The following is a 25,946-nucleotide window of genomic DNA, read 5'->3' on the forward strand; positions in this document are numbered from 1 at the left end:
CAATATTCTTGGGATGTCTGGTGTTAATCGCTTTCTTGAGGTTATGCCACAGCATCTCAATCGGATTGAGGTCAGGACTCTGACTGGGCCACTCCAGAAGACATATTTTCTTCTGTTTAAGCCTTTCTGTTGTTGATTTACTTCTATGTTTTGGGTCGTTGTCCTGTTTCAACACCCATCTTCTGTTAAGCTTCAGCTGGTGGACAGGTGGCCTTAAGTTCTCCTGCAAAATGTCTTGATAAACTTGGGAATTCATTTTTCCTTCAATGATAGCAATCCGTCCAGGCCCTGACACAGCAAAGCAGCCCCAAACCATGATGCCCCCACCACCATACTTCACAGTTGGGATGAGGTTTTGATGTTGGTGTGCTGTGCCTCTTTTTCTCCACACATAGTGTTGTGTGTTTCTTCCAAACAACTCAACTTTGGTTTCATCTGTCCACAGAATATTTTGCCAGTATTGCTGTGGAACATCAAGGTGCTCTTGTGCAAACTGTAAACGTGCAGCAATGTTTTTTTTGGACAGCAGTGGCTTCCGCTGTGGTATCCTCCCATGAAATACATTCTTGTTTAGTGTTTTACGTATCGTAGATTCGCTAACAGGGATGTTAGGATATGCCAGAGACTTTTGTAAGTCTTTAGCTGACACTGTAGGATTCTTCTTCACCTCATTGAGCAGTCTGCGCTGTGCTCTTGCAGTCATCTTTACAGGACGGCCACTCCTAGGGAGAGTAGCAGCAGTGCTGAACTTTCTCCATTTATAGACAATTTGTCTTACTGTGGACTGATGAACAGAAAGGCTTTAGGAGATACTTTTATAACTCTTTCCAGCTTTATGCAAGTCAACAATTCTTAATCGTAGGTCTTATGAGAGCTCTTTTGTGCGAGGCATCATTCACATCAGGCAATGCTTCTTGTGAAAAGCAAACCCAGAACTGGTGTGTGTTTTTTATAGGGCAGGGCAGATGTAACCAACACCTCCAATCTCATCTCATTGATTGGACTCCAGTTGGCTGACACCTCACTCCAATTAGCTCTTGGAGATGTCATTAGTCTAGGGGTTCACATACTTTTTCCACCTGCACTGTGAATGTTTACATGGTGTGTTCAATAAAAACATGGTAACATTTAATTATTTGTGTGTTATTAGTTTAAGCAGACTGTGATTGTCTATTGTTGTGATCAGATCACCTTTTATGACCAATTTGTGCAGAAATCTATATCATTCCAAAGGGTTCACATACTTTTTCTTGCAACTGTACCTATCTCAAAGTACATTTAGCTCTGTGCCTTCTGTGTTGCTTATGGGTTATTTTCCATTTTGAAAGGGATTCGTTCTCTAGGACAGAAATTAGAGGCAACACCAATTCTACAGGTACTGTACATCTTAATAAATTGGATTTTTTTTTTGTAATTCAATAAAAAAAGTGAAACTCATATGTTCTATAGATTCATTACACACAGAGTGATCTATTTCAAAAGTTTATTTCTTTTAATGTTGATGATTATGGCTTACAGCTAGAGATGAGCGAATCGAATCAGACGAAGTGGAATCCGATCCGAATTTCAGGAAAAATTTGATTCACAACAAATGTGAATTTCCTTGTACTTCGTGGTAACGAATCACAATTGTTCCTAAAATGGCGGCTACAATGGCGGCTACATGTGTGAGGACATGGGGCAACGAACTCTGGGAAGGCAGGCTGATCAATAATGCCATGCATGCAGCCAACTAGCAGCCAGCCCTGTGATGTCACAGCCCTATAAATAAGGCAACCATCTTAGAGTCAGACATTTTCCAGTGTCCTGACTGCAGGGACAGACGTGAGAAGGCGCTAGAGACAGCAATAGGAAAAACCTAATTGTGAAAAAAAAAACTGAAAAAACGATTTATAAGTGCAGGGAAAGGATAGGGAGGAATCATTTTACAGCATCTTAGTGCAGGGAGAGACGTCTGAAGTCGCTAGGGACAGTGCTAGAAAAACCTAATTGTGAAAAGCGATTTACAAGTGCAGGAAAACATTATTTGGGGATCCAAATAGCTATTATACAGTTCTGGCATTCCAGCAATTTGTTCTTGTTATTGGGGTGCAGAAAAGCATTTAGTGGCTTATATCTGTGGAAAAAGATAAATATATACGCATTTCACTTCTGCAATTATTTGTGTTGAAAGAGTTTAGTGGCCTATTTCAGTACAAAAAGGAAAAATATATATGCATTTCACTTCTGCAGTTATATGTGGTGAAAGCGTTCAGTGTCCTATTTCATTATCAAAAGGAAAAAAATATACGCACTTCACTGTTGCATTTATTTGTGGTTAAAGACTTTAGTGGCCTATTTCAGTACAGAAAGAAAATTATATATATGCACTACACTGGTGCATTTATTTCTGGCAAAAGCATTTAGTGGCCAATTTTAGTACAGAAAGAAAAAATATATACGCACTTTATTGTTGCAGTTATTTGTGGCGAAAGCATTTAGTGGCCTATTTCAGTACAGAAAGAAAAATATATTCTCAGTTCACTTCAGCGGTTATATGTGTTGAAAGCATTTAGTGGCCTATTTAATTAAAAAAGGAAAAATATATTCTCAGTTCACGTCGGCGGTTATGTGTTATTTTGTATTTCAGTACCAAAAGGAAAATATATTCTCAGTTCACTTTGGCGGTTTTTTGTGTTGAAAGCATTTAATGGCCTATTTCAGTACAAAAAGAAACATATTCTCAGTTCACGTCAGCGGTTATATTTGTTGAAAGCATTTAGTGGCCTCTTTCAGTACAAAAAGAAAAATCTATTCTCAGTAACGTCGGCAGTTATATGTCTTGAAAGCATTTAGGCTACTTTCACACTTGCGGCAGTGTGATCCGGCGGGCAGTTCCGTTGTCCGAACTGCCCGCCGGGTCCGCCGATTTTGATGTGACTGAAAGCATTTGTGAGACGGATCTGGATGCGGATCCGTCTCACAAATGTATCGCAAGAACGGATCCGTCTCTCCGCTTGTCATGCGGACAGACAGATCTGTCTTGAATTTTTTTTCACATTTTTACTGGTCTGCGCATGCGCAGGCCGGAAGGACTGATCCGGCATTCCGGTATTTTGAATGCCGATTCCAGCACTAATACATTCCTATGGGGAAAAATGCCGGATCCGGCATTCAGGCAAATCCTCCTTTTTTTTCGCCGGAGATAAAACCGTAGCATGCTACGGTTTTATCTTTTGCCTGATCAGTCAAAACGACTGAACTGAAGACATCCTGATGCATCCTGAACGGATTACTCTCCATTCAGAATGCATGTGGATATGCCTGATCAGTTCTTTTCCGGTATAGAGCCCCTGTGACGGAACTCTATGCCGGAAAAGAAAAACGCTAGTGTGAAAGTACCCTTAGTGGCCTATTTCAGTACAAAAAGAAAATTATATTCTCAGTTCACGTCGGCAGTTATATGTGTTGAAAGCGTTTAGTGGCCTATTTCAGTACAAAACTAAAAATACATTCTCAGTTCACATCGGCGGTTATATGTGTTAAAAGCATTTAGTGGCCTATTTAATTACAAAAAGAAAAATATATTTTCAGTTCACGTCAGCGGTTAAAGGTGTTGAAAGCATTTCTGGGAGTCAGCAGGGTGGCAGCAGTGGGAGGTCGGGAGTCAAATGTGCCCGGGGTAGACCACCTGCCCAGGAAGTATTGGTGCAGGAGTTTACGAAAGCAGCAGCGGTAGCAGTCAGTCAGAGCGGACTCTTGGGAGGGAAAATCACCTACTCGACGGAGGAGGTTAATATGGCCATATGTAGAATATGTGGGCAGAAGGTGAAGCGTGACCAGAGTGCTAATGTTGGCACCACATCCCTGTGTCAACATTTGCAGCGTCACCATATGTGGTATCCTGATGCTGCTGCTACTGCCATCTCCACACTATGTCACCTTGCCACTCTGTGGTATTCTGATGCTGCTGCTGCTACTGCCATTTCCACACTATGTAACCTTGCCTCTCTGTGGTATCCTCCTGATCCTGCTGCTACTGCCATCTCCACACAATGTCACCTTGCCACTCTGTGGTATTCTGATGCTGCTGCTGCTGCTACTGCCATTTCCACACTATGTAACCTTGCCTCTCTGTGGTATCCTCCTGATGCTGCTGCTACTGCCATCTCCACACTTTGTCACCTTGCCACTACGTAGTATCCTGATGCTGCTACTGCCATCTCCACACTATGTCACCTTGCCACTCTGTAGTTTCCTCCTGATGCTGCTGCCATCTCCACACTATGTCACCTTGCCACTCTGTAGCATCCTGATGCTGCTGCTGCTACTGCCATCTCCACACTATGTTACCTTTCCACTCTGTGGTATCCTCCTGATGCTGCTGCTGTCGCCACCTCCAGACTCTGTCATTGGGTTACTCTGTGGTCTACTCATGCTACCTCCAACTCCAGACTGTGTCATTGTGCCACCCTGTGGCCTCCTCCTGATGCTTCTGCTGCTGCCACCGCCACACTCTGTCATTGGGCCACTCTGTGGTCTCCTCATGCTGCTGCAAACTAACAGACTGTGTCATTGTGCCACTCTGTGGCCTCCTCATGCTGCTTTCACCTCCACAATCTCTCGTTATCGTGCTAATCTGGCCTCCTAATGCTGCTGACACCTCCACACTTTGTCTTCGTGCCACTCTGTGGCCTCCTCATGCTGCTGCCACCTCCACAATCTCTTGTCGTCATGCTACTCTGTGGCCTCTTCATGCTGCTGCCACCTCCACAATCTTTCGTTGTCGTGCCATTCTGTGGCCTCATGATGCTGCCACCACCTCCACACACTCTGTCATTGGGCCACTCTATGGTCTCCTCTTGCTGCTTTCACCTCACCACTATGTCATAGGTCCACTCTGTGGACTTCTCATGCTGTTCCCACACTCACCACTTCATGACTGGGCACTATTTTGCCTTTTGGTGTGTTTATTTGACCTTTCTTCTGATCTTTAAGAAAAAAGCAAAAATGAGACGAACAATGGATCCTGTCTGTGTATCAGCTGTAAGGCATGTATGGTCCCATCAGAATTGGCTTATGATTTGGTAGCCAAAATCAGGAGTGGGTACAAAACACAGAAGTGATGCAAATATTCCATTCACGTGTCATCTCTGTTTTGCATCCACTCCTGCTTTTTTTTGGGCATTAGCAATACTGATTATTGAGCAAATGCTGACCAAGTGAAGGCGTATGCTCCACAGACAGGATCCGTTTTTTGTGTATTATTGTTCTAACGGATCAGAGGAAGGGCAAATTAATCAGTGACATCAACACAAACTTACTGCTGACATCCTCTCCACTCTGTTGGGTCGCTCTAGTTGTATATGCGTTTAATAGAACAGGTTCTGTAGACAAATATGTGGAATCAGCTGGCGACGGTGTAAAAGGAGTGTGCTTCTTCTTGGTGCTAACATTGACCTGTAAGGCTGAGTTCATACTTGAATTATTTGGTCAGTTTTGGCCCCGTGACTGCCCTAATAAGTGTGCAGTGATTCTAAGAGCGACGCCTGTCATCTGCATGTCATACAGACTCACAGTATTATTTCACTACCAAAGCAGATTCCCAATGCGTGTTACTACAAATCACAGTGTTCTACACCATTATAAAGGCTCTCAGCAGCCAGAAAATAGCAGTTTTTTAACGTAATTCGCCGCAAATATATTCAGATCGAACCAAATTTTTCTCGAAAAATTTGGTGAACCGGCGAATCAAATTTTTTAAAAATTCGCTTATCTCTACTTACAGCTAATGAAAAGTCAAAAATCTATATTTTAATACAGAAATTTTGAAAAGTATCTACAGTATATGCACTCAATATTTGGTATGGGCTCCTTTTGCATAAATTACTGCATCAATGCGTCATGGCATGGAGGCAATCAGCAATTTGATAGCGGCTTTCAGCTCCCCTGGTTTCTCATCTTTTTCTTGACAATACCCCATAGATTCTCAATGGGGTTTAGGTCAGGTGAGTTTGCTGGCCATTCAAGCACACTGATACCATGTTTATTAAATCAGGTATTGGTACTTTTGATCAGTGTGGGCAGGTGCCAAGTCCTGCTGCAAAATGAAATCAGCATATCCATAAAGCTTGTCGGATGAGGGAAGCATGAAGTGCTGTAAAATTTCCTGGCAGATGGCTGCACTGCCTTTGGACTTGATATAACAAAGTGGACCCACACAAGCAAGTGACATGACCAAACCATCACTGACTGGCTTCAGTTAAACTTCATACTGGACCTCAAGCAACTTGGATTGGGTGCCTCTCCACTTTTCTGACTTTCTAACTGACTCCAGCTACAGTCCACGCCTTGTGAATCTCCTCAAAATTCTTGAATGACCTTTTCTCAACCATCCTTTCAAGACTGCAGTTATCCCTGTTGCACGTGCACCTTTTTCTACCACACTTTTTCCTTCCTCTCAACTTTCCATGAATATTCTTGGATACAGCACTCTGTGAACAGCCAGTGTCTTTAGCAATGACCTTTTGTGGCTTAGCCTTCTTGTAGAGGGTGTCAATGACTGTCTTCTGGACAACTGTCAAGTCAGCAGTCATGATTGTGTAGCCTACTGAGTGTCCATTTATAGGCTTAGGAAACCTTTGCAGGTGTTTTGTGTTGGTTAGCTGATTAGAGTGTGACACCATGAGTCTACAATATTGAACTTTTTCATAATATTCTAAATTTGTGAGATATTGACTTTTGAGTTTGAATAATCATCAAAATTAAAAGGAATAACACTCTGGGGGCCATTTATCAAACTGGTGTAAAGTATAACTGGCTTAGTTGCCCATAGCAACCGATCAGATTTCTTCTTTAATTTTGGACAGCTCCTTTGGAAAATGAAAAGAGGAATCTGATTGGTTGCTATGAGCAACTAAGCCAGTTCTACGTACTTTACACCAGTTTGATAAATTACCCCCTCTGTTTGTAATGAATCTATATAATGTGAGCTTTACTTTTTGAATGGAATTATTGAAATAATTTAACTTTTCAATGAAATGCTAATTTATTGTGATGGACCTGTAAGCACATTTTTTGTTGGAAGGGCTTTGTGTAAATATCAAGGTATCTCGTGAGTTGTCCTGCTGCATGTGACTACCCATGAAAGCGCTGTGACATTTGAGGATAATCTGATATATAAATGTGTTCCTTAATTCATCCAATCTGTACTGCAAAGGGCATTTAGACGACCCAGATGCATACCACATGATTAGCCATGATATCGCAAGCTAAGCAGGTCAAGTGTTAAATGGGTATTCTCATCTGGAATATTTATGGAATTTTGATAGGAAATGCCATAAATGTCACATACTGTAGGTGCCTATTTCCAGAAGTTGGTCCCAAAGTGAACAAAGAGTACACTGCACTTGTGGTGTACTCTTCATTCACTGCTATGCCACTTTTGAAAATGTCTATTTCCAGAAGTGCCATAACAGTTAGGCCTCTTTGCACCCGCGCGGAAATATCGCCCGTGTGAATGTGTGAGGTGAACGCATTGCACCCACACTGAATCCGGACCCATTCATTTCTATGGGGCTGTGCACATGAGCGGTGATTTTAACGCATCACTTGTGCGTTACGTGAAAATAGCAGTATGCTCTATTTTGTGCTTTTTTCACGCAACGCAGGCCACATAGAAGTGAATGGGGCACATAGAAGTGAATGTCAGTCGAAATACAAAATTTATTCCATACTCATTCATTGTGCCATTTTGTGGCCTACTCATGCTGCTGCCACCTCCAGACTCGGTCGTTGTGCCACTCTGTGGCTTACTCATGCTGCTGTTAACTCCAGACTCGGTCATTGTGCCACTCTGTGACCTACTCATGCTGCTGCCACCTCCAGACTCTGTCATTGTGCCTCTCTGTGGCCTACTCATGCTTATGCTACCTCCAGACTCTGCCGTTGTGCCACTCTGTTGCCTATTCATGCTGCTGTCACCTCCAGACTAGGTAATTGTGCCACTCTGTGGCCTACTCATGCTGCTGCCACCTCCAGTCTCTGTCATTGTGCCACTCTGTGGCCTACTCATGCTGCTGCCACCTCCAGACTCGGTCATTGTGCCACTCTGTGGCCTACTCATGCTGCTGCCACCTCCAGACTCTGTCATTGTGCCTCTCTGTGGCCTACTCATGCTTATGCTACCTCCAGACTCTGCCGTTGTGCCACTCTGTTGCCTATTCATGCTGCTGTCACCTTCAGACTAGGTAATTGTGCCACTCTGTGGCCTACTCATGCTGCTGCCACCTCCAGTCTCTGTCATTGTGCCACTCTGTGGCCTACTCATGCTGCTGCCACCTCCAGACTCGGTCATTGTGCCACTCTGTGGCCTACTCATGCTGCTGCCCCCTCCAAACTCTGTAATTTTGCCACTCTGTGGCCTAGTCATGCTGCTGCCACCTCCAGACTCTGTCATTGTGCCACTCTGTGGCCTACTCATGCTGCTGCCACCTCCATACTCATTCATTGTGCCATTTTGTGGCCTACTCATGCTGCTGCCACCTCCAGACTTGGTCATTGTGCCACTCTGTGGCCTACTCATGCTGCTGCCACCTCCAGACTTGGTCATTGTGCCACTCTGTGGCCTACTCATGCTGCTGCCACCTCCAGACTCGGTCGTTGTGCCACTCTGTGGCTTACTCATGCTGCTGCCAACTCCAGACTTTGTCATTGTGCCACTCTGTGGCCTACTCATGCTGCTGCCACCTCCAGATCGGTCATTGTGCCACTCTGTGGCCTCCGTCCGTATGCTGCTGCTGCTACCTTCAGACTCTGTCATTGTGCCACTCTGTGGCCTACTCATGCTGCTGCCACCTCCTGACTCTGTCGTTGTGCCTCTCTGTGGCCTACTAATGCTACTGCTACCTTCAGACTCTGTCGTTGTGTCACTCTATGGCCTACTCATGCTGCTGCCACCTCCAGACTGTGTCTTTGTGCCACTCAGTGGCCTATTCATGCTGCTTTCACCTCCAGACTAGGTAATTGTGCCACTCTATGGCCTACTCATGCTGCTGCCACCTCCAGACTCGGTCGTTGTGCCACTCTGTGGACTACTCGTGCTGCTGCCCCCTCCAGAGTTGGTTATTGTGCCACTCGGTGGCCTACTCATGCTGCTGCCACCTCCAGACTCTGTTGTTGTGCCACTCTGTGGCCTACTCATGCTTGTGCCACCTCAACACTCGGTCATTGTGCCACTCTGTGACCTACTCATGCTGCTGCCACCTCCAGACTGTCATTGTGCCACTCTGCGGCCTACTCATGCTGCTGCCACCTCCAGACTCGGTCATTGTGCCACTTTGTGGCCTACTCATGCTGCTACCACCTGCAGAGTTGGTTATTGTGCCACTCGGTGGCCTACTCATGCTGCTGCCACCTCCAGACGTGTTACTACAAGGCACAGTGTTCTACACCCCTATAAATTCTCTCTGCAGGCCAAAAATAGCAGTTGATTGAAGCAAATTTTTCCGAAACATTTGGTGAACTGGTCGAATCTAATTTTTTTTAAATACGCTCATCTCTAATAATATCAAGTTACGTATACCTATGGTATAGTATCTCTATATTTTACTTTCTATATTCTAGATCTATTATCCTTTAGTTTAATGCCAAATTTGCCCCTTTTAATTCTTGTTTTGTTTTCCACTGAACTCTTCTTTGTGAGTTTTCTCTTAATTGGCAAGTACATATAGTTTTGCTTCTATCACCACCTTCTGACCTACTGTCTGCAATTACTGAATGCTTTATTTCCTGCGTCCCACAACCATCCTATTAGTATTAAGTTCCTGACACAAATTATTCTACCCCAGGGGAGAAAAAGACACTGTTGCTATTATTATACTGGCCTATACTTATTCACCTTTACCTCCATCACCTCCAATTCTGCTGTAACATGAACTTGATAAGGTCTGTCTTTCTTACATATCCACTGGGCAGCTCTCAACTTATTTTTTCAACTGGTGGTTTTCAAGGTTACAGTCGTTTGGCTCCATTTTTATGTAACAGCTGCTTGCAAATGAGTTTTTAGAAGGCCATCCAACAATATTTTATTATTCACTTCAGAATTAACACTGTGCCCGTAAATTGCTTTTTCCACAGTCTCATTAAAATACATGTATCTTGAAAAAAACAGTTTAAAGTTAGGACTGTAACAGAACTAAATAATTTTTTGCAAATATTAGTTTTGTTTATTGTCTAAAATAAATGACAACAATGAGTTAATTGCCAATATTCTCCCGGGCAAGGGTTTTCCCGTTCTTCTTACTCGAATCCATTAGTGATGATCGAGCATGCTCGGCCGAACATCTGTTCGGCTCGAGCATCTCGATGCTCAGCACATGGCGGTACTCGGCCAAATACTGCATGTGCTTGAGAGCCATGCTTGAGTCTCCTCCCCGCAAGTTTCTTGGCTGCTACACAGCCAATAAACGTGCAGGTGAGTACTGCTCTCACTGTAATGGCAGTAGCTATGTTGGCTGCTGGCATTACAGTGATTGGCTGGCTGTAACGCGTCATCGGGTGCTATATATGACGCATGTTCAGATCATTCGTAGTCAGGGAGAGCTGAGCATAGGAAGAAACAGAGAGTGTAGGGAGTGTAATTGAATATTTTTTTGTACAAAAATGTTTTATAGACCCACAAGTCTTTGTAAGGACTATTGTGTGTGACAGCAGCAATATATGTTTGTAGCACAACCTGCACTAAATTGCTCAGTGTTAGGGAGAGCTGTGCATAGGAAGGAACAGACAGTGTAGGGAAGAGACCCAAAAGTCCTTTTAAGGACTATTGTGTGTGTGACAGCAACAATATATATTTTTAGGGCATCCTGCGCTATATACCGTGTAATAGGCCGCTGTGGACAGTTAAATTATTCGCACCACATCTCCTGTGTAAAGTGTGCGCATCCCTAAAATATCAGTGACATCCAGTGTAATTTTTTCCGTAGACCGTGTCCGCTGTGGACAGTTAAATTATCCGCGCCACATCTCCTGTTAAAAGTGTGCGCATCCCTAAAATATCAGTGACATCCAGTGTACTTTTTCCGTAGACAGTGTTCGCTGCGGACAGTTAAATTATCCATGCCACATCTCCTGTGTAAAGTGTGCGCATACAAAAAATATCTGTGACATCCAGAGTACTCTTTGAATAGACGGTGTCCGCTGCGGACAGTGATATTAGCTGCGCCTCATCTCCTGTGTAAAGTGTGCGCATCCCTAAAATATCAGTGACATCCAGTGTACTTTTTCCGTAGACATTGTCCACTTCTGACAGTGAACTTACAAAGGCCACATCTGCAGTGTAACGTATGCGCTTCAAAAATGTATCTGTGACATACAATGTAATTTTTCCGTAGACGGTGTCCGCTTCTGACAGTGACCATACCAGGGCTACATCTGCAGTGTAACGTGTGCGCTTAAAAAACTTATCTGTGACATTGTAATTTTTCCGTAGACGGTGTCTGTTTCTGACAGTGACCTTAGCAAGGCCACATCTGAAGTGTAATGTGTGCGCTTCAAAAATGTATCTGTGACATACAGTGTACTTTGTCAGCTTTGAAACCATATTCCCCCCGGAACCCCAAGACTTTGGTTTCCCAGAAGCAGCTCGGCAGGTCATGGGAATAACGCCGGCGGATCGCCGGTCGTCATCGTTTATGGTCGGAACTACGACGGTATCTGATCGTCTTCGAACCACCGACTTTCGTTTTTGATTAATGAAAACATTCTTGGCAAATGCATTTGCTTTGGTTCATCTTGTGCCGGTCCAAGAATTTCACCTCTAGGGACGCAATACGGATGCCCCCGGCCGCCCCTCCTAATCATGGCCCCAGTTCCGAAAACCAACAAAATAGAACCGGTGTCCTATTCCATTATTCCTAGCTGAAGCATTCAGGTGACCCGGCCTGCTTTGAACACTGTAAATCCTCTTTTACACGGGCGTCGCGTGTGAGGGCCGGATAGGATGTGGATGCGTCGCAGGAAAATGCACGATTTTTCCGCCCGAGTGCAAAGCATTTTAATGCATTTTGCACGCGCGTGAGAAAAATCGGCATGTTTGGTACCCAGATCCGAACTTCTTCACATAAGTTCGGGTTTGGGTTTGGGATCGGTGTTGTTTAGATTTTATTATTTTCCCTTATAACACGGTTATAAGTGAAAATAATAGCATTCTTAATACAGAATGCAAAGTAAATTAGGGATGGAGGGGTTAAAAAATAAAAAATAAAAATTAAACTCACCTCATCCACTTGTTCGCGCAGCACGGCTTATCTTCTTTCTTCTTCTTTAAAGACCTGGGAGAAAAGGACCTTTGGTGACGTCGCTGCGCTCATCACATGGTCCATTACATGATCATCACCATGGTGATGGGCCATGCGATGGCTCTGCGCTCATCACATGGTCCATCACAGGGACGTCACCAAAGGTCCTTTTCTCCCAGGTCCTCAAAGAAGAAGAAAGAAGAGAAGCCGGGCTGCGCGAACAAGTGGATGAGGTGAGTTTAATTGTATTTTTTAACCCCTCCATCCCTAATTTACTTTGCATTCTGTATTAAGAATGCTATTATTTTCCCTTATCACCATGTTTTAAGGGAAAACAATAAAGATCGGGTCCCCATCCCGATCGTCACCTAGCAACCATGCGTGAAAATCGCACCACATCCGCACTTGCTTGGGGATGCTTGCGATTTTCACGCAGTCCCATTCACGTCTATCGGGCCTGCGTTGCGTGAAAAACGCACAATATAGAGCATGCTGCAATTTTCACGCAACGCACAAGTGATGTGTGAAAATCACCGCTCATGTGAACAGCCCCATAGAAATGAATGGGTCCGGATTCAGTGCGAGTGCAATGCGTTCACATCACGAATTGCACCCGCGTGGAAAACTCGCCCGTGTGAAAGAGGCCTAAATCTTTTCAATGGTCAGCTAAGTAGCAGGCACTCTCCCGTAATTTTTTAAATGGTCATCTCAGCAGCAGGCCCTCAACCAAAATGTTTAGAGGGTCAGCTCACCAGCAAGCAGTCACCTACAATCTTTTACAGGGTCAGCTCACCTGCAGACCCTTACCTAATTATACCTAATAGGTAATTTGCACGCATGCTGCCTTGCTTGGATGTGGTAGCCGTAGCCGTTTCTCAGGCTCCCTCTCCGGAATCGAACACTGATTCCCCCTTACCCGTGGTCATCATTGGCACTGAAAATAACATCAAAAGTTGATAGGGCAGACATCTGAATGGATCGTCGCCGTCACGGGGACGTGTGATCGGCCCCAGGTTATCTACAGTCACCAAAGCGTCAGCAGGCCCTCGCACATAATGTTTTAGATGGTCAGATCAGCAGGCACTTGCTCCAAATGTTTTTGAGGGTCACCAGCAGGTCATCAATCATAATTTTTCAAGGCTGTGTATGATGCCCTCCTTTATGTGTAACTTGTAATTTTTGGCAGCCCTTTCACTTAGTGCATAGGCTTTATGAGTGTAGGAGTCCCACTACCACAATGTGAATGAGGCCCTTCTTTATGTGATATACAGGTTGTATCGGAGTGCCTCTACCTTGTAATTTTTGGCAGCACTTGCACTTTATATACACTGTATATATATATATATATATATATAAGTAAATATACTGAAAATAATGTTTCCTAACAATTTTTCCTCTAAAATAGATTTTATCTTCGGTTTTGTGCGTATTATTGTCAGTCTGTAAAAGTGGCGTACTACTCGGACAACATCGTTCCCAGCAGCGACCTGGGAGTCCAAGATGCATCAATACATCCTCCCCATGCTGTTCCCGAACCATTTTGGTGGTATTTCCATCAATTTCTGACCTTTTCCTATGAACCAGGCACCCTCCCCTCTTCAGAGCAGGGGGTGCCTGGTTTAATGTTCGGGTTCTCCCATTGACTTCCATTATACTCGGGTGCTCGGTAGAGCACCTGAGCATCCCGATGTGTTCGGCCCAAACTATGGTGCTCGATCAACACTAGAATTCATATGTATGCAGACAAATACTGTCTGAGGCTTTGTTCACATCTCCACTAGGTAACTCAAGTAGTCTGTTCCAGCAGAGTATCAGAAAACTGGAGTTACCATATCCGATATAACTTTCTTATGAAAAATAGCGCTATTGTTCCAGCATAAAGCTGGCATTTACAGAATTCTGGAAACCAGCTGAATACCATTATAATCAATGGGGATCTGGCAGTGTCTGGTGATGTCTGGAACTGTTTTTAACTGTCTATACAGGAATAATATCTAGACCCCTTGGTTCTACTGAACCCAACAAAGTTATCTACTGTATGTGCTTTAAATGTGTCTCATGAGAGTAGAATCTTAGGGTCCAATAGTTACATCCAGAATATGGACAATTCAATGTTTTTTTTTCTATCTTGAAATTTTAGGGCATATCATCAAAATATGCCATAACATTGTGATCACTGAGGTCCAATCCTCTAGGCACGAAGCAGGGGCAGATTTGGAACTCAAAGTGGCCCTGGAAAAAAAATGTAGAAGTGGCCCCATGATGTATGTGGAGCCAAATGGGTAGAAGGTGTGGCCAAACCAAGTAGGCGGGTGTTTTTGTGGAGCAATCTAGTTTTTATTGATACCATTTGGGAAAGTGTGTGCATTTTTAATGACTTTTTATTAAATTTTTTGGGAGATGGAGCAACACAAAATGTTGAATACACCATTTTGATTTGTTTTCCATAATGGCATTCACCGTATGGAATAATTGTTTATATTTTAGTAGTACAGGTATTATATGACAACTGTGACAATCACAAATGATCTTTTTTTTTGTTTTTAATAAGCGAAAATGGGCTGGTTTTAATTTTATACATTTTTATTTATTATAGTTTTAAAGGAGGACTTTAACCTGTGATAATCTACACGCTTCTACCATAAACTGCAATGATTTTTTATCATTACAGCCTATATAACATTTCCAGTGTTCCTATAGAGCCCTGCCAGAGAGACAAAAGCCTTACCAGTTTAGAGGAGAGGAATTTCTCTAAAAACCTTCACTAATATTCATGTATAATACACTGATATCTGTAGAGAGAGAGAGAGAAAATGTGTTTATTGTAACTTATTTTGCTCAGTTACATTTTTTGTGATTACTAAATAAATTAGACTTTTGCCATTATCCCAAAGTTCTGGTATACAGAGATGCATCTGTAGATACCAGTGTTTGTACATGAATACAACTGAAGGTTTTTAGTTAGAAAATGTTCTTCCATTGATAACACTGTGCTCTGTAGCACACTGGTAAGGTGTCAATATCCCATACAGAATGTCATAAGCTTGAAACCCATTAGTAACAACTAAAAAGTAGAAAATTAATACATTTTAAATGTACAGGAATTAGAGTACTTTCACACTAGCGTTTTTCTTTTCCGGCATAGAGTTCCGTCCTAGGGGCTCTATACCGGAAAATAACTGATCAGTTTTTTCCCCATGCATTCTGAATAGAGAGCAATCCATTCAGGATGCATCAAGATGTCTCCAGTTCAGTCTTTTTGCCTTTTCAAGGCGGAGATAATACCGCAGCATGCTACGGTGTTATCTGCGGCCAAAAAAATGGAACACTTGCCTGAATGCCGCATGCGCAGACTGAAGAAAAGGTGTAAAAAATAAATGCCGGATCCGTTTTTCCGGATGACACCGGAAAGACGGATCCAGCATTTCAATGCATTTGTAAGACGGATCTGGATCCTGATCAGTATTACAAATGCCATCAGTTGGCATCCGTTTTGACCGATCCGGCAAGCAGTTCCGGCGACGGAACTGCTTGCCGGATCACTCTGCCGCAAGTGTGAAAGTACCCTAAATCTATTTAGGACTCCTAAGCAGCGCAGGGAATTCCAACACCGGCCTTTAGCACAGCAGGGCTGGCTGCCTGCAATGTGTGTTAAAGGGAACCTGTCACGGGAATTTGGGGTATAGAGCTGAGGACATGGGCTGCTAGATGGCCGATAGCACATCTGCAATACCCAGTCCCCATAGCTCTGTGTGCTTTTATTGTGTAAAAAAAACGATTTGATAGATATGCAAATTAACCTGAGATGAGTCAGAGCTTGAAAATATGACTCTTCTCTGGTCACACAAGTAAAATATGACTCTTTTATGTTAATTTGCATAAAAGGCAGGAAGTACAAAAATGCATAATACTTATTGAATTCGTCTTCAAATGAAATTATAAGTGTAATTTATATGTTTAGGGTAACACAATGAACATTTCGAAATGCTCAGTGAGGGTAGCATAGTAGAGGTGACAGATTCCCTTTAAAGAGCTAAAGAACAAGTGTAACATGCAACTGCAGCCCGCTGCATATAAAAAGCAATCGGCCAACTGGGAAAATTTCCGGAGAGGTACATTGGCGATCTCCCCCTTTCTCCAATTGATCACATGAACTAAGGGATCAAGGTAACTTTGGGTTATTTTCTGCACAATGGTACTCCAGGCCACATGTACCGTGAACTGTAGTTCACTTCCACCTTCATTACCCCTAATTCCGCTGTGAAATAAACTTGCTACAGCCTGTCCTTACATATCCACTGGGCAGCTCTCACCGTGTTTAAAGTAACAGCTGTTTGGCTCCAATGTTATGACCTTGAGATAACAGCTGTTCAGAAATTCAACTGTTACATAACTGCTAAGAAAAGTAACCTAAAATATATCAGTATTATTCAGTTAAAGGGTTGTATGGGTAGCATATATTGATGACCTATCCTCAGGATAAGTTATCAATATCTGATTGGTGGGGGTCCAACACTTTGAACCTCGTCAATCAGCTTGTTTGAAGAGGAGGTAGCGCTCCATGGCGTACATACGAGTACTCACTCCATTTAAGTGAATAGAGTGAGTACTTGTAATTAGTGATGAGCGGCAGGGGCAACATTCTAATTCACAATATTTCGCGAATATTTTGTAGAATATTCGGCATATATTTGCGAATTCGAGAATTTGAGATTATTTTCTTGATTGCGGAAATTGGGAATGTAATATTCGCGTAATGCGAGCGCAATTCAGGCGTGGGTCACTTTTGCTACATTTTTCAAGCTTCTAGAGCAGTGGTTCTCAACCTTTCTAAAGCCGTGACCCCTTAATACAGTTCCTCATGTTGTGGTGACCCCCAACCATTACATTTTTTTCCTTGCTACGTCATAACTAATTTTGCTACTGTTATGATGACCCACCAAAAACACGCACAGACACCAATACACCAAATGTTAATTCAAATACACAAGTATTCATTCATAACTAGAGTTGAGCGAACACCTGGATGTTCGGGTTCGACGAGTTCGGCCGAACTTTCGAAAAATGTTCGGGTTCGGGATCCGAACTCGACCCGAACTTCATCCCGAACCCGAACCCCATAGAAGTCAATGGGGACCCGAACTTTTGGGCACTAAAAAGGCTGTAAAACACACCCGGAAAGGGCTAGAGGGCTGCAAAAGGCAGCAAAATGTAGTTAAATCCCCTGCAAACAAATGTAGATAGGGAAATGATGAGTTAACATAAAATAAATAAAAATTAAACAATATTAATTGGAGTGAGGTCCCATAGCACAGAATCAGGCTTCAAGTCACCCACCAATGGAGAAGGTCACTTACTATTATTTTGACCACAGCACCCAGACAAAGGAGAGAGGTCCCACAGCAGAGAACCAGGCATCATATCACCCACCACAGGAGTAGGCCACCATTTAGTTACTTTGACCCCTACACCCAGACGGAGGAGAGAGGTTACACAGCAGAGAATCAGGCATTTAGATCACCCACCACAGGAGTAGGCCACCATTGAATCAGACCCCGGCAACCATGTCAGATGGCACAAGCATAAGCTTTATATCAATCAGCACAGGAGAAGGCGACTTTGACAGACTTTGACCCCTACACCCGGACGGAGGAGAGAGGTTTCAAAGCAGAGAATCAGGCATTTAGATCACCCACCACAGGAGTAGGCCCCAATTTAATGGGACCCCGGCAACCATGTCAGATGGCACAACCATCAGCTTCATATCAATCAGCACAGGAGAAGGCGACTTTGAAAGACTTTGACCCCTACACCCAGACGGAGGAGAGAGGTTTCACAGCAGAGAATCAGGCATTTAGATCACCCACCACAGGAGTAGGCCCCCATTGAATCAGACCCTGGCAACCATGTCAGATGGCACAACCATCAGCTTTATATCAATCAGCACAGGAGAAGGCGACTTTGAAAGACTTTGACCCCTACACCCAGATGGAGGAGAGAGGTTTCACAGCAGAGAATCAGGCATCATATCAACCACCACAGGAGAAGCCACCATTTAGTTACTTTGACCCCTGCACCCAGGAAGAGGAGAGAGGCACCACAGCACATATTCTGGCATCATATCAGCCACCACAGGAGAAGCCACCATTGAGTTACTTTGACCCCCGCACCCAGGAAGAGGAGAGAGGCACCACAGCACATATTCTGGCATCATATCAGCCACCACAGGAGAAGCCACCATTGAGTTACTTTGACCCCCGCACCCAGGAAGAGGAGAGAGGCACCACAGCACATATTCTGGCATCATATCAGCCACCACAGGAGAAGCCACCATTTAGTTACTTTGACCCCTTCACCCAAACAGAGGAGAGAGGTTCCACATCAGAGAATCAGGCATCATATCAACCACCACAGGAGTAGGCCACAATTTAGTTTATTTGACCCCTGCACCCAGGAAGAGGAGAGAGGCCCCACAGCACATATTCTGGCATCATATCACACACCACAGGAGAAGGCCTCTTTCAGTGATTTAGGCCTTTGGACCCAGACAGAGGAGAGAGGTCAGAGATTAGCTTCATATCCCCCAGCACAGCAGAAGACCGCTTTATTTGACTTAGGCCTCAGCACCCAGACAGAAGACAGAGGTAGCATGGCAGAGGTTATGGCTTCATGTCACCCGTTAGTTTAACCGGCCACTTTCATCTGGTTAGGCCCCGGCGCCCAGACAGAGAAGAGTTTCATTCAACTGTGGGTTTCATAAAATTTGTATCAAATAAAGAAGTGGCCCGTAGCACAACAAGACATGTTTTAGGCAGTTAATAAGGACTACTCTGCACAAGGGAGGGACAGGTCCTGTGGGATCCATGCCTGGTTCATCTTTATGAAGGTCAGCTTGTCCACGTTGGCTGTGGACAGGCGGCTGCGCTTGTCAGTAATGACGCCCCCTGCCGTGCTGAATACGCGTTCAGATAAAACGCTGGCCGCCGGGCAGGAAAGCACCTCCAAGGCATAACATGCTAACTCTGGCCACGTGGACAATTTCGAAACCCAGTAGTTGAATGGGGCCGAACCATCCGTCAGGATGTGGAGGGGTGTGCAGACATACTGTTCAACCATGTTAGTGAAATGCTGCCTCCTGCTAACACGTTCCGTATCAGGTGTCGGTGCAGATAGCTGTGGCGTGGAGACAAAACTTTTCCACATTTCTGCCATGCTAACCCTGCCCTCAGATGAGCTGGCCGTGACACAGCTGCGTTGGCGACCTCTTGCCACTCCTCTGCCTTCACCTTCCACCTGTTCCCCTGTGACATGTGGGAATGCTCTCAAGAGCGCCTCTATCAGCGTGCGCTTGTACTCGCGCATCTTACGGTCGCGCTCCAGTTCAGGAATTAAAGTGGGCACATTGTCTTTATACCGGGGATCCAGCAGGGTGGCCACCCAGTAGTCTGCACACGTTAAAACGTGGGCAACTCTGCTGTCGTTGCGCAGGCATTGGAGCATATATTCGCTCATGTGGGCCAGGCTACCCATGGGTAAGGACAAGCTGTCCTCTGTGGGAGGCGTATCGTCATCGTCCACCGTATCCCCCCAGCCACGCACCAGTGATGGGCCTGGGCTGCCACCCCGCTGTGAACTTGCGTCATCCTCGTCCCCCTCCACCTCCTCCTCCTCATCCTCCTCGTCCTCCAGTACAGTGCCTTGGCTGGCGACTTGTGAACCTGTCCTCTGCTGCTTAAACAAACCTCCCTCTGAGCCACTTCGAACAGACTGGCCCGAAAGTGTTAGAAACGAGCCCTCATCCTCCTCCTCCTCCTCCTCCACCTGGGCCACCTCCTCTAACATCATTGCCCTAAGTGTTTTCTCAAGGAGACATAGAAGTGGTATTGTAACGCTGATAACAGTGTCATCGCCACTGGCCATGTTGGTGGAGTACTCGAAACAGCGCAGCAGGGCACACAGGTCTCGCATGGAGGCCCAATCATTGGTGGTGAAGTGGTGCTGTTCGGCAGTACGACTGACGCGAGCGTGCTGCAGCTGAAACTCCACTATGGCCTGCTGCTGCTCGCACAGTCTCTCCAGCATGTGCAAGGTGGAGTTCCACCGGGTGGGCACGTCGCATATGAGGCGGTGAGCGGGAAGGCCGAAGTTCCGCTGTAGCGCAGACAGGCGAGCAGCGGCAGGATGTGAACGGCGGAAGCGCGCACAGACGGCCCGCACTTTATGCAGCAGCTCTGACATGTTGGGGTAGTGGTGAATGAACCTCTGCACCACCAAGTTCAGCACATGCGCCAGGCAAGGGATGTGCGTCAAACCGGCTAGTCCCAGAGCTGCCACGAGATTTCGCCCATTATCGCATACCACCAGGCCTGGCTTGAGGCCCACCGGCAGAAACCACTCGTCGGTCTGTTGTTCAATACCCCGCCACAACTCCTTTGCGCTGTGGGGCCTGTCCCCCAAACATATGAGTTTCAGAATGGCCTGCTGACGTTTACCCCGGGCTGTGCTGAAGTTGGTGGTGAAGGTGTGTGGCTGACCGGATGAGCTGGTGGAAGCAGTGGAGGAGGAAGCCGAGTAGGAGGAGGAGGCTACAGGAGGCAGAGAATGATGCCCTGCGATCCTAGGGGGCGGAAGGACGTGCGCCAAGGAACTGTCCGCCGGGGGCCCAGCCGCCACTACATTCATCCAGTGTGCAGTTAGTGAGATATAGCGTCCCTGGCCGTGCTTACTGGTCCACGTATCTGTGGTTAGGTGGACCTTGCCACAAATGGCGTTGCGCAGTGCACACTTGATTTTATCGGACACTTGCATGTGCAGGGAAGGCACGGCTGTCTTGGAGAAGTAGTGGCGGCTGGGAACCACATACTGCGGGACAGCCATGGCCATCAGCTGTTTGAAGCTGTCTGTGTCCACCAGCCGGAATGACAGCATTTCAAAGGCCAGCAGTTTAGAAATGCTGGCGTTCAGGCCAAGGGCTCGAGGGTGACTCGGGGGGAATTTGCGCTTCCTCTCTAAGGTTTGAGATATTGAGAGCTGAACGCTGCTGTGTGATATAGTGGAGACGCTAGTTGACGGTGGCGGTGGTGGTGGTGTCGGTGGCACATCCTCTGTTTGCTGCTCGGCAGGTGGCAACATTCCTCTCGAGGCGGAAGCCGAGGCAGCAGCGGTAGAGGGAGCAGGGGGAGCCTCAGCGAGTGCCTGGTTTTTAAGGTGTGTACCCCACTGCAGTTCATGCTTTGCATGTAGATGCCTGGTCATGCAGGTTGTGCTGAGGTTCAGAACGTTAATGCCTCGCCTCAGGCTCTGATGGCAGAGCGTGCAAGTCACTCGGGTCTTGTCGGTAGGACATTGTTTAAAGAAGTGCCATGCCAGGGAACTCTTTGAAGCTGCCTTTGTGGGGCTGGGTCCCTGTTGGCGATGTCCAGTAGCAGGCGAACTCTGGGGGCGGCGGCTCGTCTGCTTTGGCCCCCTGCTCCCTCTTTGGCTTCGCTGTTGTCTCGGTCTCACCACTACCTCTTCCTCTGAACTGTGAAAGTCATCGCCACGACCTTCAGTCCATGTGGGGTCTAAGACCTCATCGTCCTCTGCATCGTCTTCCACCCAGTCTCCCTCCCTGACCTCCTCCTGTTCAGTCTGCACACTGCAAAAAGACGCGGCAGTGGGCACCTGTGTTTCGTCATCATCAGAGAGTCGGTGACTCTGCTGTGGTGGTATTCCCATGTCCTCTTCATCTGGAGACATAAGTGGTTGTGCGTCAGTGCATGGTATGTCTTCCTCCACTGGGGAAGGGCTAGGTGGACGCCCCTGGGAAACCCTGGAAGCAGAGTCTTCAAACAGAAGAAGAGACTGCTGCATAACTTGTGGCTCAGACCGTTTCCCTGATATGCTTGGGGGTGATGTGACAGACTGATGGGCTTGGTTTTCAGGTGCCACCTGTGCGCTTTCCGCAGAAGACTGGGTGGAAGACCATGTGGTGAACGTGCTGGAAGCACTGTCGGCCACCCAATCGATTAATGCCTGTACCTGCTCAGGCCTTACCATCCTAAGAGCGGCATTGGGCCCCACGAGATATTGCGGTACATTCTGCCAGCTAGTTGAGGGAGTTCGTTCCCTACTGTGTGCGCCTGGGGCCGAACGGCCACGTCCTCTACCAGCAACAGAGGCTCCACGGACACCACCACGACCGCGTCCTCGTCCCTTAATAGTATTTTTCTTCATTGTTGCGATTCAACTCGCACCACAATGAAATATATTATTTTTTATAAGCAAAATCCCCTCACTGGAATACTTTCAGTCTTTTGACTGTATGGATTACAGATGGAATGACTGTTATATGTGAGTACCGCTTTCTTTGACAGATTCTAGTATGGGTACATATATGTTTTCCCAACCCCAGCACATTAGTTTGCTAATTCCAGATGTATGAAACGCAGGCCTAACTGTATCTAGTATATTGAACGCCAGATAAACTAACTTGGCCTTTTTTAAATAAAAAAAAAATTCCCTCACTGGAATACTTTCAGTCTTTTGACTGTATGGATTACAGATGGAATGACTGTTATATGTGAGTACCGCTTTCTTTGACAGATTCTAGTATGGGTACATATATGTTTTCCCAACCCCAGCACATTAGTTTGCTAATTCCAGATGTATGAAACGCAGGCCTAACTGTATCTAGTATATTGAACGCCAGATAAACTAACTTGGCCTTTTTTAAATAAAAAAAATCCCCTCACTGGAATACTTTCAGTCTTTTGACTGTATGGATTACAGATGGAATGACTGTTATATGTGAGTACCGCTTTCTTTGACAGATTCTAGTATGGGTACATATATGTTTTCCCAACCCCAGCACATTAGTTTGCTAATTCCAGATGTATGAAACGCAGGCCTAACTGTATCTAGTATATTGAACGCCAGATAAACTAACTTGGCCTTTTTTAAATAAAAAAAATTCCCTCACTGGAATACTTTCAGTCTTTTGACTGTATGGATTACAGATGGAATGACTGTTATATGTGAGTACCGCTTTCTTTGACAGATTCTAGTATGGGTACATATATGTTTTCCCAACCCCAGCACATTAGTTTGCTAATTCCAGATGTATGAAACGCAGGCCTAACTGTATCTAGTATATTGAACGCCAGATAAACTAACTTGGCCTTTTTTAAATAAAAAAAAATTCCCTCACTGGAATACTTTATGGCTTTTCACTGTATGGATTACAGGTGGACTGGTATTAGTAGGGGTGACACAAGCACACCCAAGTCCCTGATGTAGGATTTCTATGGCACAGACCACTATTACAAGTGATTAATGGACGTTGGGAGAGATTGTGCTGCAGCACTAGTCCCAAGATGGCCGCCGCCTATCAGCCCAGTAACATGTGCCACAAAATGGTCTGCACAACCTTTAAAAAAAATAGCCTTGGACTGTGCTGCTAAATCGCTATTGGTCTGAATCCCAGGTGTAGATGTCTGACTTGTTTGGAGCTTTGGAATGCACACTGTGGCAGCTTCTGCTGCAGCACTACAAGTCGCAAAATGGCGGCCGGCGGTCAGCCCAGGTACATGTGGATGGAAAAATCACTCTGGCCACTCTAAAAATAGCCAATCCCTATCAAAAAAGCAGCTCAGCTGCAGTTGTTCAGATGAATCACAGGTGGAGGAGAGAAATTTGCTTCCAGTTATTCAATTATCCCTGCCTATTCTCGCCCTAGCATCAGCTGCGTCTATCCCTGTTCTATTCACATCGGGAGTGAGCACGTCCCGACGTGCGCACAAGCTTATAAAGAGGCTGAGTCACATGCTGCACTTGGCCAATCACAGCCTTGCCAATAGTAGGCATGGCTGCGATGGCATCTTAGGGCAAGTAGTATGATGCATGTTGATTGGCTGCTTTGCAGCCTTTCAAAATGCGCCAAAATACATGCCGAACGACGAACCCGAACCCGAACTTTTACGAAAAAGTTCGGGTTCGGGTCCGTGTCACGAACACCCCAAAATTCGGTACGGACCCGAACTATGCTCGAACTGTTCGCTCAACACTATTCATAACCACAGAACTTTAGCATAAATACAAAATATTTGTAAACCAAATAAATAACTTTAAAATAAATAATAAACAACAAATACCCCCTAAAAAATAAATCAGTGGTGCACACAGAACCCCTCAAATAAATAACTCAGTGGTGCTCACAGTACCCCCCCCCCAAAAAAAAAAAAATCTGTGGTGCTCAGTGTACCCCTCAAATAAATAAATCTGTGGTGCTTCAAGTCCCCCCCAAATAATAAATCAGAAGTGCTCAGGGTCCCCCAAATAAATAAATCAGCGGGGCTTCAGGTCTCCCCCAAATAAATAAATCAGCGGTGCTCAGGGTACCCCCAAATAAATAAATCAGTGGTGCATCAGGTTTCCCCCAAATAAATAAATCAATGGTGCTCAGGGTCCCCCAAATAAATAAATCAGAAGTGCTCAGGGTCCCCCAAATAAATAAATCAGCGGTGCTTCAGGTCCCCCCCCCCAAATAAATAAATCAATGGTGCTCAGGGTCCCCCAAATAAATAAATCAGAAGTGCTCAGGGTCCCCCAAATAAATAAATCAGTGGTGCTTCAAGTCCCCCCCAAATAAATAAATCAGAAGTGCTCAGGGTCCCCCAAATAAATAAATCAGCGGGGCTTCAGGTCTCCCCCAAATAAATAAATCAGCGGTGCTCAGGGTACCCCCAAATAAATAAATCAGTGGTGCATCAGGTTTCCCCCAAATAAATAAATCAATGGTGCTCAGGGTCCCCCAAATAAATAAATCAGAAGTGCTCAGGGTCCCCCAAATAAATAAATCAGCGGTGCTTCAGGTCCCCCCCCCCAAATAAATAAATCAATGGTGCTCAGGGTCCCCCAAATAAATAAATCAGAAGTGCTCAGGGTCCCCCAAATAAATAAATCAGCGGTGCTTCATGTCCCCCCAAATAAATTAAGCCTTGCTCAGCCAAATAATTAAAATAAAATTAGCCAGGCTCAGCCAGGCTCAATTAAATCATTGGTGGCAGTGGTGCTCAGCGAAAAAACTCGGACCTCAGCAGACAGGCGGCCCGACTTACCCGTCCAGACGTCAGGCTCCTTCAAGCACAGGCAGTGATAGGACATCACTTCCTGTGCGCGAGGATAAGGGGCCGCTGCCGTTGTGCGGGCGACCCACAATAGGAAGCCTCAGGCGACCCCCCGGAAAGGGCCGATCGACCCCCAAAGGGGTCGCGACCCCTAGGTTGAGAACCGCTGTTCTAGAGGTTTCCTGAGACTGGAGAAAATGTTTGGCACGGCAGAACATTAAAAATGGCTTTATATGCAGATAGAGTGCTCCAATATATTAGCGATTGCGCTAATTGCACTAATGATGCAAATATTTTGGTGCAATACATGAAACTTCACATTTTAGCAGGTCTGACTTCATATTACTGATTGGTGCACTAAGTATTGTTGTGACATCACAGCACTATGTCTGTAGCATGTATGTATGGACAGCAGAACCTATCACACTACCTAACACCCTACACTGGAATTTATCAGCTACTCTATATCAGGATATAACCTACACTGACTATCTCCCACTAACTATCTGTATCTCTTAGGAGTTTCTGTCTGGACGTTCTTTATGCGCGACCAAACGACTGG

The 25,946-nt window shown here is 45.3% G+C and overlaps 1 protein-coding gene across 3 annotated transcripts in view; it reads left to right on the forward strand.

Moving 5' to 3' along the window:
* Positions 1-25,946, forward strand: part of LRRC20 (leucine rich repeat containing 20) — an 801,757-nt gene that overhangs the window by 679,030 nt on the left and 96,781 nt on the right. Inside the window, exon 4 of one of the 3 annotated variants that reach the window (XM_040434914.1) lies at positions 1,329-1,375. The exons of the other annotated variants lie outside the window; for them this stretch is intronic. Coding sequence (XP_040290848.1) covers positions 1,329-1,375 — 47 coding nt within the window. The remainder of the gene's footprint in view (positions 1-1,328; positions 1,376-25,946) is intronic. 3 annotated transcript variants of the gene reach the window in all.

The sequence above is a fragment of the Bufo bufo genome, chromosome 6 (genome assembly GCF_905171765.1).
Source record: "Bufo bufo chromosome 6, aBufBuf1.1, whole genome shotgun sequence".
In the NCBI taxonomy this organism is placed as follows: Eukaryota; Metazoa; Chordata; class Amphibia; order Anura; family Bufonidae; genus Bufo; species Bufo bufo.